This window comes from Pieris rapae, chromosome 22 (assembly GCF_905147795.1).
Source record: "Pieris rapae chromosome 22, ilPieRapa1.1, whole genome shotgun sequence".
Lineage (NCBI taxonomy): Eukaryota > Metazoa > Arthropoda > Insecta > Lepidoptera > Pieridae > Pieris > Pieris rapae.
The window spans coordinates 2,684,021-2,703,992 of NC_059530.1; the positions used below are offsets into that span (position 1 = coordinate 2,684,021).

A 19,972-nucleotide genomic window follows, 5' to 3' on the forward strand; every position below is an offset into this window, starting at 1 on the left:
ACTTCTTTCATATAGAAATTATAAAATTACGTATTTGACAGCTGTCAATATTGTCGACAATGTTATCAAAAATCCTTGTCAATAATAATTGATAACATAATAGAAATAACTCGTAAATAGGTACGCTGTTGACTGTGTGTATGAAATATATAATATTTACTTGCAACTAGTAGAAAAGTTACTCGCTTAAATTTAGCCATGAAAGTCGCTGATAACATTAACCCTAACGTGTACGAGAAGGGCTCGGTAAGAGAAGTTACTAAAAGCGATCTAGATGAAGAGCTGAAAGATGATTTTGATCAACGTGAAATTTTTGATATCATACGAAACATCAGCGACCCAGAACATCCTTTGACTTTAGAAGAACTTCGTGTAGTCGAGGAGAGCAATGTTATTATTGATAATGAAAATAATATGGTACATGTGTACTTTACACCAACAATTCCCCATTGCAGCATGGCAACGTTGATAGGTGAGTTTTGTAGATACTTATACGTGATAATTTTAACTATCTTACATGTATGGTGCTATACATAATTAAGGAACGTGCAAGTGATTTTTTTATTGCTTAAATATAAAAATAGGCAATAGATAATTATTTTAATTCAGTAGTATTTCTTGTGGTGCGGTAAAAATATAAATAATTTTTCTTCTAGGTCTTTCAATTCGAGTCCAGCTTCTCCGAGCCCTACCAAGTAGGTTCAAAGTGACTGTTGAGGTGACAGAAGGAACTCATGTATCAGAACATGCAGTAAACAAACAGCTAGCAGATAAAGAAAGAATTGCAGCTGCATTAGAGAATAACAACTTAGTGCAAATTATTAATCAGTGTGTTCGATCTGTTTAGAGTATAATGTGTATATTAAGTTACATTCTAAAGTTTAATAACATAAGTGTAAAAGGAGTTGGATTAGTACATGTCTGTTACACTCTGTGACTGAATTTTTATATGGAAATAAAGTTGTAGATGTCAGCACCTATATGTAAATATATATAATAAAATGTACAGTATGACACTGAAATAATGAAATGTACTTGATTTTAGTGTGAATCAAATTAAAAATATAAAATTGTTTATAACAATTATGTAGCTTATTTTCGTATCAAATAAACAGTAAAATCCAAGAATGTTTAATTTGGAAAGCAAATAAAGTTATAAGGCAAGTATAGTAATAGCAATAATTAATGCTGAGTGAAGTGCGGCTTGAACTGCTGAATCCGGTACTGTGGTCTGTAAAAGATAAAGAGTTAAAAGACAGTTAATTTACTGTGTGACTCTTTCTCTACAGTAAACATTTACATTCTTGATTATTATTATGAATTACAAATTTGTTTTCTGGTGTGCCAGTTTTCTTACAATATTTTTCTTCGCCGTGCAGGTGAATGTTAAATGAAGTAATAGACAGTAAATTCATTGGTTAATATCTACAACTCAGGTATAGAATAGAATCTATTGTGGTTTATTGTTTATTGTCAAATTTTTGTGTCTGCTGGAGAATCCACTTGAGCCCATGGACCTGCGTTACCGCCATTCGTTTATAAGTGATCAATTATATAAATGTCTAATAGTCTATGTGAAAAAATTTCTAACTATATTTTATTATATGGATGATAGTTGTATGAAAACAAAGAAAATATTATGATATTACAAGTAGAATCCAATGTTTTGAATTTTCGGTATATTTGAAGTATGAAATATAATTAGATTTATGCTAAAGTTGCATGAAACTACGGCATGTGTAGCAAAAATATAATTGTTTTACTAACAGTAGCGGATAATTTGTTCTTTTCGCAACTAATTTCATCAACAGATGTCCGGAACATTTCAATTTCTCTAGCGTTGTTAGAATTCGGTTGAAACTTGAAGCTATGAAATTCACTCGTTATTAGCTACCCAGCTTAGTATATATAGATTATACTACTGTGCTAAAATGCTGCATTTATTTAGGTACCCGGGAAGTGATTTACCAGGAGACTTATTGCCTTAAAACAGGAAGTTTGTGAAGAATGTGTTGTCTCCAAATAACGTTGCAACATCGCGTGATCAATAATCAATCTTATAAAGACATTGATTGTATCTTGAAAAAAAACTGACATAAAAAGTATAGTTTTCCAAAGTTAAAATAATGGTTATATAAAAGTATTTTTTTTTAAATAATTTCATATTCATATATTTTCATATATCGTATCGGAACCCCTTTTATTGTTTAAATAAATATGTACTAGCTAAAAATAATTTTATATTATAGTTTAAAATACAATTTATACGTTACTTCGTCCTCATTCTTCCGATAGCTTTTTCGTCTCCATCTAAAGTATTAGTAAAGTTTCCTATCAAAGTTGTAACATTTTGAGTAGTCACTTCGATTTTCGGTTTTTCTTTCTCTTCACCGCTCTCTGATTTATAATCTAAACATATTTTATTAGAATAGTTCTTTACCAGCAAATTACAGGTACAGTACAGTATGAGCGGATATTAGGAACAAAATAAACTCCGGTGTGATTGACGGTCTTATAGTTTGTGAATAAATAAATAAATATGAACACTATATAATATTTATTTATTTATTCACAAACAATACATACACTACCCTTGACTACCCAGACTACACTGCCCAGAGGCCTCATGAGTGCGTTACCGGCCTTTAGTCAAATTGGTTACGAAATACTTCAGTGGGCAGGTAATGCGGCAAAAATCTATATAAGATCAAAGCTATTCATTTTATATTATGAATCGGATATTATACATAGAACTAAGCATTAATTATTGTATAAATAGTAATCAATATTAAGTAATTTTAAGTCTTTTGAATCTTTTAAACGTATTAAAAGATTCAAAAGACTTTTTTTTAAAGTTTAATATTACTAAGTTATAAACGCCTAACCAGAAGAGTCCTTGTAAATTTCAGCGAGTTCCTTCTCAATCCTAGCTTCTTCGTCTTCCTGTTTTATCCCATCTATCTTGTCTATATCTTTCCCTTGTTTATCCTAAATTAACATTGTTGAAATTATTTTCAATTAACGATTTTTATAAATTTCGATATGGTATTTTTAGCGTCGCCAGTTTTCAAAACGACCTCTTAGAAAGATAATAAATATTTGATCAATTGCTTATTTAGGAACAAGTTTTTTGACATATCTATTTGTATTTTTGTGATAGACCATCAAACTTTATATAAACACAAACACTACAGTATTCTGTATTATTCTCAATGCAATATTCTCCTTAAATGCTGAGGTGAAAAAAAATTATGCATAGGTAATACATGCCATTTTCTTGCGAGTGTCCTGCTTCGTAGCGACTTGTATCGTAGTACTGGTAACCTCGTCGTCATTCTCAACAGATGGTTCCTCTTCCAATTCAGCTGGAAGTTCTAAAATTTTGTCTAAATGTATGTAAGTGTATTCTGCATAAATATTGAAAGTTTCGTGCATTAGAAACAAAATATTTTCTCTTTAAATCAAGTGCAGATAAGATCGTAAATTTAGCAGTTATAAATGTAGTACGAATTAAGTGGAAAACCTATATTGCTAGTGAACACTGTGTTTATAAGACAGTTTTGAGACACTAGTGAGTGGACTTTAAATTAACTTAAATCATTAGCTTATAGTCAATTTACTATAGACTATATTTTTTAATAGCTTATTTTTTTTTATTCAACTAGGCTCAGTGGCGTAGCAAAGGGGAGGGGGCGGACCGCTCCGGGTGTCCCGTTTTTGTGGGTTGAAACCTACTATGTCTCTCAACTTTAAGAACAATGTACAAACAAACAAAAAATCTCTAGCATAAAAAATTCTTTTTCAGGGATTCCTTCACCAGCACCAGCTCAGCTCTATGTAGAATTCGGGGATTGCTGCAAAAGAGCCTGACGATGTTGTGGGGGATTCCCCGAGCCATACTCGCGATCTTTTATTAAATGATGTCTTTTATCATATAAAATTGCTTTATTCTTTCGATGGAGTGACACTACCAACTACAGCACCGGGTGCCACCCAAGGCTACTCCACTGTGTAGGATACATTACAGTAGAATAAAAGCATCATACTTAACTTACGTAGTACATACTTAGAGCTAAGTCTCGACTCAGAACCTTCGGGATTGCTATCGGTGTGTTATATTTTCCTTTACTATGAAAATCAGTTAATGTTACCTTTGACTGGCGCACCTATTTCTATAACCTCCTGCCCCAAAGATTCCGTTAAAGCCTTCGAATTAATTTTACATTCCACCAAATAAACACACAAAATTAATAATATAACACGCATTGTCGTGACCAATTGTTTCACAACCAACTCGATTTAATACTTTTTAATTTGGCGATGAGTAGGGATGCCTACAGGTTCGAATTTAATGACGTGGAATAAGTGATACCTTGATGATCTTATATTCCAAAATAAACGTATTTTATTTATTTAATATGGTGCCATACGCTTAAATGAGCTGAGTAATGAAAAATTATAATTTACAAAAGTAAATCAATATATATATATTATTCTTTTATCTTTGATCTGAGATTTCGACCTTATTTTTTTAAGTATTGGTATTTAAAAGCCTTGAAGTTAAATCGTTTACTGGATCATACATCAAGATATTGTCTTAATTTAAAAATTGCTTTAATATGCGTTGTCGAGCCCGAAAAGATTTTTTTTTGTATTTGGCAACTACTTATAAGAAATAAGCAAATATTCCATACCGGGGTTAGCTTTACAAACAGTAAAAAAAACTCCGTAAGAATTGTTGAATTTGATCTGATGTTAAATTTAATGCCCATAGACTCTCAATGCCAGAGAGCTCGCATTGAGAGTCCATGGACATGTTTTGTTCTATAAAAAATGGTCTCTCAAGTTAAATAAAATAGGTACAACATAAACAAAATACATTTATTTTTATTAACATTAATTACATAAATTTATATAAACGTTATTCCTAAGATTACATGTTTACCTACGCATTGGTGTTATAAATATAAACTGGTATTTCTATATATTTTTATTTTATAGCAAATATAATTTCAATAGGAACTAAACATGTAATTAATTAGTTCCAGTTAAAATAAGATTGCAAGCATAGTTTTTCTCTCTACAAATGTAAATAAAGTTCTGTATATGGCATCGGAAGATAACAAAATCCTAGGAAATTTTTAACTCTCGTAGGATTCTAAACGAGTTACGCCCACATTTTCGTAAATTACGTCTCGTTGTAAATTTATTAACTAACGGATATCTATTCGTAAGATTCTCAACGGTTAGTGAATTATTCAACAATTATTACCGCTTATGTATATATTTTTTATATATAGAACAGGAGGCTCACATGATGTTAAGTGATACCGCCGAGTGCGTTGCCGGCCTTTTAAGAATTTGTACGCTCTTATTTTACGTGTGAGTTCGGTTTAATCAACTTACGAAAATGTGGGCGTAAAATAATAAAATTTATTTCGTTTAGAAATCTACAAGAATTTTATTTCCTAGAAAATTTAAAAAGTTGCGGATTTTGTTACATCCCGGTGACATAAACATAACCTATACAAGCTTATTAATATAATCATTCAAAAGTTCATTTTCACTATAAAAATTACATTGTTTCCCCGCCACAAATACTAAATTTATTTGAAAAAAAAAATCAAGTCAAAATAAGGGTTAATATAAATAAAAATATGCCAATATCCGGCGTTCCCCAACCCATTAAATTCGTAAAGTGTCACTACGCGCGGTCAAAAAGCGGATGGGATCACAGCATCCGTCTAATCATATAGTTGAGGATTCCTCCATTTCTGAAGTAGGTCAGATCGACTTCAGTGTCATAACGGACTTTCACCTGGAATGACTTGCCTGTTGATACCTAGAAATATAAAATTTAATATGAATTCTAAATACTTATCAACTCCATTCCATTAAATAGATCTTTAAGGAGTTTTAATTTAATTCATAACGCTGAAATTGATGGTGGTATTGGATCGCAGTGGGAGGGTCGTAATTTGACCCAAATAGATATCTTTTCAAACTCCTCATCAATTTTTAAAAAGTTAGAAGCTCAACTAATTAGTAATTAGGATTTTATCAGGGATATTCCATTAATTTTATTTGATTAATTTTATTCAATTAATTTTGTAATGTTTTTAATTTTTGCTTTGTTTTTTTGTGTTGTTTGTTATCTTATTTTGATTATTTTTTGTGTGTATAAGCTTCATTAAATCAGAATGTTGTGTGCGCCTATAATTGGGGTAGCACTAGGCTTGTGTTTGTGTTACATGCATGTATCAGTGTCTACTCTGTTGGTGCAAGAAATAAATAAATAAATAAACTGAAAAAAAAAAATACTAAGATAATGGCAATGCTGTATGTTTATTCGATAGTCAAATATCTGTTTGTATTGATTGTAATTTTATTAATAATCTTTTCTTTAATTACATAACGAAATTTTTGGAAGAATTTTGTTCCCCCATATCGTGATGATAACATCGTATGTCCAGGGACAAACATTACAGGAAACAAAAAAAATTGTTCATTTCGTCAATGTTCGTTAAAATATTATTGTGCTTTTGTCCATAGTTTTAGAAGTTAAAGGACTTCCTTCATGATTATACCAGTTAAATGACATAAATAAAAAAAGTTCGTGCGCATAAAGTATACATGTCAGGAGTGAAGAAGTGAAGCTCTCTCCCACCTCTCGCTCTATGGCACGTGATGTGACGTTCGCTCTTTCTCACTCACTCTCTCCATCTTTCTCACTTGCTTGCTTCCTACTCTCGCTCCATTGCTATACGGCTATTTGCTACGTGCTACGTTCGCCCTTTCTCAATCTCTCTCAATCGCTCTCTCTTTTCTTCGACAAAAACGCTGCACATCCTCGTGACGCTAATATTATTACTATTGCGTTTCATCCGTAAAAATTTTACCCTCATGCGCCTAAAGAACTTTCTTCAAAAGTAAATCAGTTTTTGACATACGAGTTTATCATTTTAATGAAGATATGACCATCAAATGACATTCATAGACATAGTCCTTTACATTTTAATTTACACCCCTTTACATTTGGAAAAGTAAGGCTCAACGCTAAATCTCTTATTGGCTTTTTGTACTCATACTTAAATATATATATATATATATATATATATATATATATAAATAAATATTTTAATAAACACGCACCTTTACAGTGAGCAGCTGGTGTGTATGAAGATTCTCCGGCACATGAAGGGAGTAAGACTCCTCTCCAGTGAGCCCAAGGCTTTCGGCACTCTCTCCAGGCAGGAACTCCAACGGCATTATGCCCATACCGACAAGATTGGAACGATGGATACGTTCGAACGACTCTGCTATCACCGCTTTGATGCCCTGGAAAAAATATAATCTTGTGAATTCTTTAACACAATGTAGTCTTAATATTTATGTCTTGGTTATATCATTATACCTTAGTGCGTGGTCACAAAGACTACACAATATAAAAAATTTAAAGTTGTGGAACTTTAATTTTGCTGTCTTATATTTATTAAAATCTTTTTTTTACCATGTATGTAATAATAATTAAAAATCCTACACGTGTATATTTAAACTGTTTTAACCCAAACAACAGACTAATATACATTAAAATATATTTAATCTATTAGCAATTATAATGTACATATATAAATTGAATTAAAAAGGGACCTCCCAAAAGTATTTGTGAAATGTGTATTATGTGTATTACAATTTAAAAGAAAATCCAACTCACCAATAAATATGGTCCCTTTGCAGCCCAATCCCGACTGGATCCAGAACCGTAATCCTTGCCCACTATTGCTATCAGCGGAACATTCTCCTTGGCGTATCTGTAATACAGATAATAAATATATAAATGGACACACCGTACGTCGCTTGATGTTTTTATTGCAATGCTGATACTAAATACACTACAGAAAATCTGTAAACGTTGTATATAAAAATGTGGGTTATCCATAAGAGATAGACATATACCATCACGGACTTTTCTGTAGACCTTTTCAATGTGTACAATATTTAGTACATTATTTTGATAAAACTCGTAGGGTTCAGCCTGCGTTTGCAATGTAAGCGGAGAAAATGTAATTATTTACGACATCACATTAGAAACCTCAAAAATAACAGTACTTCTCCACTATTTAATGGATGTTATTATACATATAAATCCTCTTGAATCACTCTATCTATTAAAAAAACCGCATTAAAATCCGTTGCGTAGTTTCAAAGATTTAAGCATACAAAGGGACATAGAAAGCGACTTTGTTTTATACTATGTACTGATTGACCATTGTAAATCAATGGGTATTCTTCTACATACTAAGTTTATATTGGGTTAATATATAGTATATTTATAATTTATTTCAATTACGAGCGAGCAGTGTTGGCCTAGTAGCAGGGAGGCTTTCATCCCAGAGGTCGTGGATTCGATTCCCGGCTGTGCACCAATGGACTTTCTATGAGCGCATTTACGAATGGTGAAGGAAATCGTCTTGTTTTAGACGCAAAAAGTCGAAGGAGTATGTCAGGCACAGGAGGCTGATCACCTACTTGCGTATTAGATTGGTAAATTATCATGTAACAGATACAGAAATTTTAGGCCCAGAGCTAAAAAAAGCTTGTAGCGCCACTGATTTATTTTTATATTTCAATAAAATAATCTACACTAGGCCATAGCCTATTATATATATGTTTTCATTTTTAAATATTTTCTTCCATTTATTCCATAAACCTACAGCTAACATACATATATTATAACAAAAAACTATTATACTAAAGATATAGCTAAAGTTGGAATACATAGTGTATACAAAAAAGGTTTAAACATTTACGAAAGGATCCATCAATAAAATTACATTTAACTAAGTAATACCTAACTTGGCTGTGTTGCGTAAAATAAGTAATATGTATGCGCCATTTTAGCAGAAGATATATAAATAAAATATATTAAAGGCGTACAAATTCTTAAAAGGCCGGCAACGATCGCGAGTTCTCTGGCATAGAGTGTCCATGGGCGGGGGTATCACTTAACATCAGTAGAGCCTCCTGCCCGTTTGCCCCCTGTTCTATAAAAAAAAACTTATTTGCCTAAACAAAAGAGTTTTTTCAGCATCAACTCACCTATCAGCCGCATCAAATATATCCATGACGTCTCCACTGGGATGATGTTTAGTTTTCGGTCCAGCCGTATCCACCATCTTGTTCACCAAACGAATGTTCGCGAATGTTCCACGAGACATGACTGCGTCGTTGCCGCGACGGGATCCATACGAGTTGAATTCACGAGGGGTCAAACTGATAACAAAATGGCCTAAATATATACAAACAAATAAAAACAAACAAAAAAAGGCATCATTCATGATGATGAAGAGACAGATTATCATTCATGATGATGAACAGACAGATTATCGTGAAACAGTTAAACAAATCAAGCATCATTCATGGGGATGAAGAGACAGTTTGATTTATGGTAAAAATATGTTTTTCTTAAATTAACAATTCAGTACCTGGATGGCCGAGCTTTGCTCGGTATTTTTATTTTTTTATAAATTGTATTTTTTGGAAATTATATTTAAGTACGAATTACATACTAATAAAATGATGAAATATGAACAGTATAGAATATATATGCTGAATTGCTTTAGTGTTCTTGTGTCGTTAAAGCAATTTAAACAAAAAATAGTATTATTATTCGCCGATAGATGGAAGGAAGATACATTTTTCAGTTTAAATTGGGAGTACTCAAACTACACCTTTTTGTTATTTTCTATCATTTACTCCTAGCTAGATCGATTTATCGCCCCCGAAACCCCCCGTATACTAAACTTCATGAAAATCGTTGGAGCCGATCCCGAGATTCCAATTATATATATATATAGCATTCTTGCAATGTGATCGTCTGTCTAATTCTAATATTTTGATTTCAGACTATTTTTGGATATATTTAACAAGGACTAGTGCGACGCCATCTTGTCTAGCGAAGCATTTTGGTGGGTCGTTTTCTTTAAATTCTTAAAGTTAGAAATAAAAATTAACGATTTGTATAGTCTGTTGTCACTGATAAAAACTATACAGTGAGTTTTCAATGGTTTTTAGAATCTAAAGAAATATAATTAAACAGGCATAGTTTTTTAAGTCTCTCTGAAGCAATTCGACTTCAGGTCCTTCAAGAAAAATTCTTAAAAGGCCGGCAACGCACATGCTAGACCTAAGGCAATGTAAGTGACTATGGCGGCGAGATAAAATTTTGTCCATTTTACGTAGAAATTCATTCGTATTTTTTCACTACTTACCCTCTTCCAGCAAGATATCTAGCAGCAGGGGAGTTCCTAGCGATAGACCCAGCTGGCGAGATGTGATCTGTGGTAACAGAATCGCCCAAAAGCAGAAGACACCTGGCGCCCTCTATGCTCTTTACTGGTGGAAGTTCCTGGAATTTTTCATTCATTATTAAATTAGACATTTCCTAAAATGTTAAATAATAAATAACGAGAAATATTAAATAACAATATCATTATTTATTTTATATATTTTTATTATTATACTGTATGTGCATTCACTAAGCCACGTATATGTAAACGAATTTAAAGTATCTATATCTATCTATTAAGTATATATAAAACAATTTACATAGAAAAATTATAAAAAAATAATGATATTTTTTTACCCTGCCCATGTCATCAAAGAACGGTGGTCTCTTGATGTAAGTAGAGTTCGGGTCCCAGCCGTACAGTTGACCTTGGGGTACTGACAGACACTGCCATGATGGAGAGCCTTGCTCTATTTTCTCATACACCTGAAAGTAATGATAGATAATGAAGATCAGACTGCGTGTTTCTTAAAATTATACCATGCATACAACGTTATTATTTACTTGTTTACGCGCGTGCTCAGACACACACACACACACACACACATATATATATATATATATATATATATATATATATATATATATATAGGGTGTCCCAAAAGTCGACGTCAAGTCGAAATTTTCTGATAGGTAATGCCACACCAGTTATCAGAAAAATTAAAAAAAAAAAATTAAGTCATGTATTTTTGAAGTTATGGAAATTTAACTTTTATTCCAGAAAATGTACACCATGTGACAGTTTTTTCATTCCTGTTGTTACAAATATTTACTTTTTGCCAATTTTTTTTCTCTGACGTCATCCCGAATAGTGCTTTTTGTAACCTATGATCCTAAACCCTGTGCCGATCACTCCAACTGTTAGGAAAATGTCATTTTATACCGTACCAAGTTTTCAAAATTAATTTTCGCACTACTTCAACTGATCGTCCTGAAAAAAAAATGTACTACTCCAGTTTGGCAAGTAGCTTAAAAAGGCATTTAATAAGGATTCTAACGTGGTATAACACTTACTTCATTATTTCTTAGATCGGCCATAAAAATTTTTTTCGTTAAACAAAGTCTGTTTTTAAAAATTTCTCTGGAATTACAAAAACCGATTCTAGTGTACCCAAAGCGTTCCTAATAACCACAGCGTGGTTTAAATAAAATGGCGTAAAGGTTTCAAAGTTAATATGTGGACTGGAATTTTGAACGGAAAAGTAATAGGGGCTTTTGAGTTACCAGAAGTTTTAAATGCTGAAATTTATTTAGATTTCTTACAAAATCATTTGCCCAATTTGCTGGAGGACGTGCCGCTTACTATTTTACGAGATATGTGGTTCCAGTAAGATGATTGTCCAGCGCATTACAGCCGCTTAGTTCGAAACCACCTTAATGAGGAGTATCCAGGCATTAATTTTAATTTATTATTTATTATAATTTCATATTTATTATAATTTAATTAATTTTTTCTTCTTGACGTTCATAAGTGTACCTATATTAATAAGATATTTCGATTTGATTTGATTTAAACTCACCTCCTTAAACATTCCCGGGATGACATGTTTATTCTCGACCTCCTGTATTTCAGCACGAGTCGGCCAAATATCGTTCAGGAATACTGGCGAGCCATCTGCCCGCTTTCCTATCATTTCAATTTTTTTTTAATAAACTCAAAGTTTAACTCTACATACACACCATCACGTACATACCCACACTTTTACACCAACACACAATCATCACATCACACATCACCAAAACCAATTTAGGCTTAGTTAAATAAATTAAATCATAAATAGTTAAATGTATTAAATACTTTTTGTTTGTTTGTTCCGACTTGTAACTTGTCCGCCAACTAGACCGCCGACAAAAAGTTGCCAACATATGTCGGTGGCCCGGCGGGCTCAGTGTGTATTGCGCTTTAGTAAATCTTTTTGTTGTAACATCTATTATGTATTCCATCTTTGGCTATATTTTCAGTGTATTTGTTTGTAATTATATATAGGTAATTTATGTAAGTTGTAGGATTACTAAATATTTAAAAAAAGTTGAATTTATTTTTATAGCCTACTGTGCCTAGACAGAGATACCTTTTAGTAAATATTCTATGTGATCTTACCAAGCGGTTGGGTTTGGAAGTCGATGTCAACAGTTCCCGCCAACGCATACGCGATGACTAGAAGCGGTGATGCAAGGTAATTAGCCCGCGTATTTGGATGGATTCTACCCTCAAAATTACGGTTTCCAGACAGCACTCCACAGCAAACTAGTTCGTTCTATAAAAATATTTAAAAAAACGATTATAAAAGATAAGTTGTTTATGATCAGAAATGCCCTAATATTTATAATCTGTGACTGACAAGAATGAAAAGAAAATATCCAATTAAAATATTCCTAAGAGGTCTTCTATACTATTTCTATATTTACGTATTCTAGACTCTGATTTTTCCTTACGTAGTATTCTGACATTTCATAAGTGTTGCTACTAAAACAATTTGCCACTGTATTGGGCCAAATTTGATCTGTTTGAGGGCAATAAAAAATAAAATGCTACGTACTTTTTATATTTTACCTACAAAAAGATAAATCTAAATATTTACTTACTGAAGTGACCTAATACAAAAATAACAAATATTTCAATATCACAAATAATATATCGAATAAACTTTAATTACTTTATTTTATTCTTTAGCTGGCATCACTGTCTTCTAATTCCAGGTTACGTAAACCTTTTAAAAATAAAATGTTATCTTTACTTGTGAGTTTTTTACTGTTTATGATGAAAACGGAGTTGTACTAACAAATAAAATGCATGTTCAACTCCGTATTTTAAAACCCTCGTAAATTAAAAAAAATGCCCGGCCAAAAAGGTTTGCCATCTCTGACATGTCAAAAAATGATAGCTATCAGAATTCTATAGAATTAAAAATCTGAGTATATTAATGGTATTTGAAACACAAATAAAAATAACTTTTTTAGAGTTTTTAATCACATAAAAGAAATTTCCTTCCTTTATATACATAGGGGTTAATTGGCTGGAACCTGATATTAATTGATACTGACGCCAGTAGCCAGAAGGCTCGCCGGCCTTTTAATGATCGTTGCGGCCTTTCATGAATGACCTGAGTAAAGTTAGTTTGAAAATCCTTTGACTTACCTTCTCAATAGTATTGGCGATATTATCATCAATAGGTCCAGAGTTACCAATACATGTCATACAGCCGTAGCCGACCACATCGAATCCCAACTTTTCCAAGTAAGGGATCACGCCAGACTCCTGGAAATAAAAGTTAATAAGAGAATATCAAACTTTGAACTTGAAAAATATTTTGTCACATTTATTTGTAAGACGGATAAGAACAAAATATCAGACAGATATAAGGGTTGTTATGTTCTTCATCATTTTTGAGGTCTGGGCCTCAGGTGCCTGACACACACCTTGGACTAGACGTGAAGACCAAAGGATTTCTCACGATATTTTCCTACACTGAGTGAGCTGATGTGTGTACAAGTAGTCTGACCTAATCAAGAGGCGCACGCGCAAGCCATTAGGCCTTACAGAGAATAGTAATTTACTATGAAAAATTCGAATAATCCTGGTTTTGCGACATTAACAAGGAAATAAATATACCATAATATATATGTCGCAATAAAGTAGTTAAAACAAAAAGTTAATTGAATCTCTAGACAGTTAATTAAAGATCGATATTCAATCAAGTCGCTAGCATTTGGATTTAAATAAAGTAGCGTCCAAAACATTTAACTATCGTCGAACCGAAATCCAGCGTGTTGATAATGTAAAACAAAATGGCGGTCACGACAACAGCTGATTACTGAGTTTAGATCTTTAATTAATTATCTAGAGATTCAATTTCCTCTTTGATTTAACTACTTTACTGGGACATATATAATTATTAAAATTAAGAAAAAAAAACTCACTTTAAGGTAGTAAGTGACGACTCCAGAGCCCGGTGAAAGGGAAGTCTTAATATATGGCAGTACACTTAAACCATTTTCAACTGCTTTCTTTGCAAGAAGACCTACGAAATTAATAAAACATTTTGGTTATATTAAAAAAGTAAGTAAACAAAAAAAATTACATTAAATTTAATTTATTACCGGCTCCTAGCATAACACTAGGGTTTGAAGTGTTGGTGCAAGAGGTGATAGCCGCGATGATGACAGAGCCGTGGGTGATGGTGTATGTCTGTCCATCACTGAATGAGAAGCTGCCTGATGATGATAGGGCGCTTGGAGACAGGCCGTACCCTTTAAAACCAACCTATAAAGAAAAAAGATTTGTAATTATCTCTATACTTACATTTTCTTACCATATTTCTACATAATACATGGAGGGTATTAGAGGATTTACTGACAATTTTGTAAATAACGTATTTGTATTTTATCGTGGTTTTATTTGTTTTTAGTCAGAGTTTGGCCATGTATGGGCTGTAAGTATATAAAGAAAATAAAGAAGTTTCACTTTTATCATATATTTTCATTAATTTAAAGGTAAATATATTGCCTTATTAGAATACATAAGGGCTCACTTTGTTATTTGTTATTATTCATAAAGAGAATAAAGATTTCATTTAGACAATTTTTATTATTAAACTGGCGGATCCGACAGACGTTGTCCTGTCTACACGTCTTTAATTTCAAAATTTCAATTTTTAATAAGCCATTTTGATGAAAATTATTATTCAAATGTTTTGACAATATCTAACGATCCAGCACATGGTCACACACGATATAACACAATGATAACAAAACTTTTTTTAAATTTCGGGACAGACTAAAATTAAAATTCGAATATTATTTAAAATTTGACACTGCGATGGTAGCGCCGTCTGTCGGATCCAATGTAAAACATTCCAAAATCAACAACAACTAATAAATTGAAAATTAATTAAAAAAACATTGTCCAGCGGACAAAATTGTGAATCTAAACCATTCCCAGATCCCCTTGAACACACACAAAAAATTTCGTCTAAATCGGTCCAGTCGTTTAGGAGGAGTTCAGTCACATACACACGCACACAAGAAATATATATATATATATATTAAGATATCTCGAACATGGCGGCGAATCACTTGTTGGGTGCAAGAAAATGCAACCATACTGTAAAGTCTTCTAACGCTCACACCCAATAACCTATCTCAATCCATTTCTGACCATCTGAGATAGACTAATTAATCCAAATGCTATAAAAAGAGTCAAATAGCCAATAATCAATCGACAGATTGTAATAGCCATCTGTCGATACAAGCTATCCATGGTAGGTCGGATCGGTATCTGTGGATAGACTTTTGTATGAAAATGAAAGTTCAAATGTGCCAATATCCTATCTTAATTTTATTTTCTTTATTAAGTTTATTTTCTTAATTATAATTTTTCTCACTTTTATTATCATAGGGTTTGTTTATTGGGATGCAGATAGGAATCGATTGACTGTCGCGGTCTGGCAATCCACAATCTCGGATTGTTTTCTATCTGAGATTGTGGATACATTATTGGGTTTCGATCGAGGCGATGTCAATGTAATGGAAGATGATTGCTGCAGCAGCCAGTCACGGGGTCTCTTAGTAGAATGCTTACGCGACCCCCAAGTTATCCCAACCGTGACGTCATTGGTGGGAGGAGTTTAATGGGTAGAGCTTTTAGAACGAGTCCCACACTGTGTGCGGAAATGCATTCCCCTCAATAAAAAAAGGTTGAATATCTCAAAAAGTATTCACTAATAAGTATGTTATTGTTATATGTCACGCCCGTGACATACATACGTAACATACGGAACTGAACCGCTGAGACAGCATTTTCTTCGACCTTGCTAACAGTTCTTTTCATTACTCGGATTTGTTTGGCATAAATTCATCTTGATAAAAAAAAATTTCTCGATATTATGTACCCATTAGATTCTATGTCGTTGAATTAATCCACAATTTAATACTTACATAAGAAACATATACTCCATATAGGCAGATCATAATATGAATAACAGCATATTTATTATTAACTGTCCCTTGGAGATGCGCTCCATCATCACCCAAATGGCAATGTTCCATGAGGCCGTAAACACAACATTTAAGATTCAGTAATACAATGAGAAAATTTAAGTGTATGAAGTTTTTCCGAACCAATTCGACTTAGGGTCCTTTAAGAAAAGAGCGTACAACTTAAACGGCCGGCAACGCACTCGCGAGCCCTCTTGCATCGAATGTCCATGGGCGGCGGTATCACTTAACACATCAGGTGAGCCTCCTGCCCGTTTGCCCCCTGTTCTATAAAAAAGTCTAGCACTATCGTCTGTTTTTAATGTTAAACTAATAATCAAAATACGATTTTTTTGTATATACATAAAGGAACTAAAAATGCACACGCAATAAATCTTCTTTTCAAATAATTTATTTGAAAAGAAGATTTATTGAAGACTTTTTTATTTCTTTGGTTATTGTCATTACAGTGACTTGTTCGAGTGTTTATTTTCAGGTAAGAGATTTTAATATCATATATAGTCTTCGGTTAAATTTAACGCATTTTTTAAAGGTATCTTTATAAATGTAATGTTATAATAACAAAACTGCATACATATTAGATGGAGGATTTTATAAAATTACCAGTAGATTTCGTAATATGTATGATGTTGTAGAATTAATAAATAAATAAAACTGAAAACATTAATCATTTATGCTCTTTGTTAATTTTATTTAACTTAAATATTGATCAACAGAATTATTTAGGTTAAGAATAATTTTATTTCTCATAAGAATTGCATACATAATACACTTACTGAGAAACAATATAAACTAAGATTAATAATTATTAGAGCGCCCAGAAGTAGGTACGTCTATAAAATTACAAAACAAAACAGCAACAAAAATGTGGGTAGACATAATAAACTCGATTTTTTTACTAGATGTGGCACTGATATAACAAGTTTGTATTAATTATTTTTTATACGACTATTTTATTCATAGTTTATTGTTCTATTTAAACATTTTGGGTATATACATTTATAAAACATTTTAAGAATTGGGTTTTATATGTTTTTGTTTAATGGAAGTACATAATTACTATATATATTATTATAATATTTAAAATTTAGCGGTGAATATTTAACCTACATAGGATGTGTTATTTTTGTTAATATGTATATATATATTTTTTTTTTCACTTATTGTATGTATTAATTGTGTGAGCTTTTAGTAGCTTTTTAAATTATTATGTTAGATCTACCGTAAGTTCTACATGAGTAAACAAAAGCCGCTTCGCAGATATTATTTATATTTTGGCGCGAAAATGTATAATATAGCGTTTTATATGAGATTTAAAACAATGGCATTTTTGTAATCGACCAACAAGATTTTTTTCTTTAGATCTTTCTAAAGAAAAAGATCTTGTTGATTGATTGACAAATCTTTCGTCTTTATACAATTAGTATAAATCTTAAAAATAAAATGTTAATACAGTGGCACTAAAACCCTAAAGGCTTGTTGCGCATATATGCCCAAACACAATAACCTATCTCAATCCATTTTTGACCATCTGAGATAGACATCTTAATCCAAATATTGATAGTGTGCCAAATCCGACGGATTGTAATAGCCATCTGTCGTTATAAGCTATCCATGGTAGGTCGGATCGGTGTATGTGGATAGACCTTTGTATGAAAAAGACAGTTCAACTGTGCCAATATCCTATCTTAAGATTTTAACTTACACCAGTTTTTAAAATAATTAAAAAGCTCTTTGAGGTGTTTTAAACATAGACATGTATATTTTAATATTATTTGTACGCTTTCATTAACTTTATTTGGTTTATATTGATTATCAAATATGAGTGTAAAGGGCGAAGAGATTGCATTCTATCCGTCGCCAAAAATGAATTATTGTCTTCGTAGGGTTAATGGGATGCAGATAGGAGATCGATCGACTGTTACGGTCTGATCTCAGATTGCTATCAATATGAGACTCTGGATTAATTATTGGGTTCGGGCGATAGAAAGTCCATTGGTACACAGCCGGGATCAAACCTATGACCTTAGGGATGAGAGTCTCACGCTGAAGCCACTAGGCCAACACTGCTGTGTTTGACACAAGTGACTGCACCAAAGTAGTCATTATTTATAAGTAAGAAATCTAGAAAATAAATTATCGGGACAAAATAAATAATAAAACTGCGACCACAATAAGAAGGGTGACACCGCGCTCAAATTAAACATTAATAATAAAAAATAATTCTAATACGAATCGAGTACCAAGGACGTCACTCAAGGCGTACATTTTTCATTTAGTTTAATCAAAAACTATGAGGGATTTTTAATTCATTTAATTAAACCTAGATGTAACTAATTATCCCACGTAAACAACTTTCAATACTCATTAAGTCATTAACTAATACAACGTGTCATTAATTATATAAATTTCAACCTTTAATTACAACTAATTACTTGGGAATAAACATAATGATTAAGGGATTACTTAATTTTAAATATTTAAAAAAACATTTTTCGTTGTTTAATAAATAAACAAAAATAATACTTATTTGAAGACGTTAATATAAAAGGTATATTTGGTCTATAATTTTTCTTTTTTTTTTATGTCCTTATATTTATCAATGGTAATCGAATCTGAAGATTATATGATGATTTGAAGCTGAGCATATCTGAGGTATTAGTTGGATCCCCAGTTGTCTCCAATGGACTTCCTTTCTATGTGCGCCTTTACCTTTCTAGCGGTGAAGGAAAACATCGTGAGGAAACCGGGTTCTCTTAGACGCAATAAGTCGATGGCATATCTCAGGCGCAGAAGGCTGATCACCTACTTGCCTATGACAAATGATCATGAGGCTGAGGTCCAGAGCTAAAGTGGTTGTAGCTCCACTGATTTATTTAATTTAAGTTGAGAAGCAAAATATTATATAAAACCTTAGAGTTTTTTTTTAATGTTGACCACAAAAAGATGCCAAAAATAACATACATACAAAAAACATAATATGATAGTATTCACTTTTATATAATACCATAGACAAAATCTTATCATAGTAATTTTAGACAAATGAATGCTTGATATTATTTGTGACATCGTAAGTATAAGCAACATTTAATGGAAAAAACAATTAAACACCGCAATTTATCAATGTGGTCAAAATAACTGATAAAGAATAAACTATGCCTTTTATATACCGATGTTACATATATTTTATTAGACAAAATAGTTTACGCCCTGATTGGTTTTAACATTTGGCGAAATCACAGGACCAAAGCCTAATTTTTTTTTTATAGAACATGGGGCAAACGGGCAGGAGGCTCACCTGATGTTAAGTGATACCGCCGCCCATGGACACTCTCAATGCCAGAGGGCTCGCGAGTGCGTTGCCGGCCTTTTAAGAATTGGTACGCTCTTTTCTTGAAGAACCCTAAGTCGAATTGGTTCGGAAATACTTCAGTCGGCAGCTGGTTCCACAAACTGAAATTGAGGCTTATAGCGGTTTTGCTAATGTTAAATCATGAAGGCAGTCAAATGTAAGTTTACTTTTATGTTGAAATATATGCACACAACAGCCGAGCAGGCATGAATGTCCTGAAAGGGAATGAAGCGAGAGAGGAACGTATCAACTGGCCTATCTCGTCGCTAAGACGG

At 32.4% G+C, this 19,972-nt stretch overlaps 3 protein-coding genes across 3 annotated transcripts in view; 1 reads left to right on the forward strand and 2 right to left on the reverse strand.

The window, feature by feature from the left end:
- The first annotated feature begins 90 nt into the window (after positions 1–90).
- Positions 91–1,003, forward strand: LOC110992533 (MIP18 family protein galla-2). The gene is made up of 2 exons (XM_022258399.2): positions 91–472; positions 657–1,003. Exons 1-2 carry the CDS (start codon positions 199–201, stop codon positions 845–847), a joined length of 465 nt encoding a protein of 154 aa, XP_022114091.1. The 5' UTR covers positions 91–198; the 3' UTR covers positions 848–1,003.
- A 96-nt stretch (positions 1,004–1,099) lies between these two features.
- Positions 1,100–4,308, reverse strand: LOC110992554. Its single transcript, XM_022258426.2, has 6 exons — positions 4,152–4,308; positions 3,271–3,374; positions 2,886–2,988; positions 2,274–2,409; positions 1,768–1,867; positions 1,100–1,231 (listed from the first exon to the last, which is right to left on the reverse strand). Exons 1-6 carry the CDS (start codon positions 4,264–4,266, stop codon positions 1,154–1,156), a joined length of 636 nt encoding a protein of 211 aa, XP_022114118.2. The 5' UTR covers positions 4,267–4,308; the 3' UTR covers positions 1,100–1,153.
- Positions 4,309–4,867: 559 nt separating this feature from the next.
- Positions 4,868–19,972, reverse strand: part of LOC110992565 (cytoplasmic aconitate hydratase) — a 33,063-nt gene continuing 17,958 nt past the window's right edge. Inside the window, exons 12-22 of the mRNA XM_022258440.2 lie at positions 14,450–14,612; positions 14,270–14,370; positions 13,488–13,607; positions 12,450–12,606; positions 11,869–11,975; positions 10,646–10,774; positions 10,272–10,408; positions 9,100–9,273; positions 7,715–7,811; positions 7,153–7,338; positions 4,868–5,842 (exon numbers count right to left, since the gene is read on the reverse strand). Of these exons, the coding sequence (XP_022114132.2) occupies positions 5,732–5,842; positions 7,153–7,338; positions 7,715–7,811; positions 9,100–9,273; positions 10,272–10,408; positions 10,646–10,774; positions 11,869–11,975; positions 12,450–12,606; positions 13,488–13,607; positions 14,270–14,370; positions 14,450–14,612 (1,482 nt within the window). The 3' untranslated portion in view covers positions 4,868–5,731. The remainder of the gene's footprint in view (positions 5,843–7,152; positions 7,339–7,714; positions 7,812–9,099; positions 9,274–10,271; positions 10,409–10,645; positions 10,775–11,868; positions 11,976–12,449; positions 12,607–13,487; positions 13,608–14,269; positions 14,371–14,449; positions 14,613–19,972) is intronic.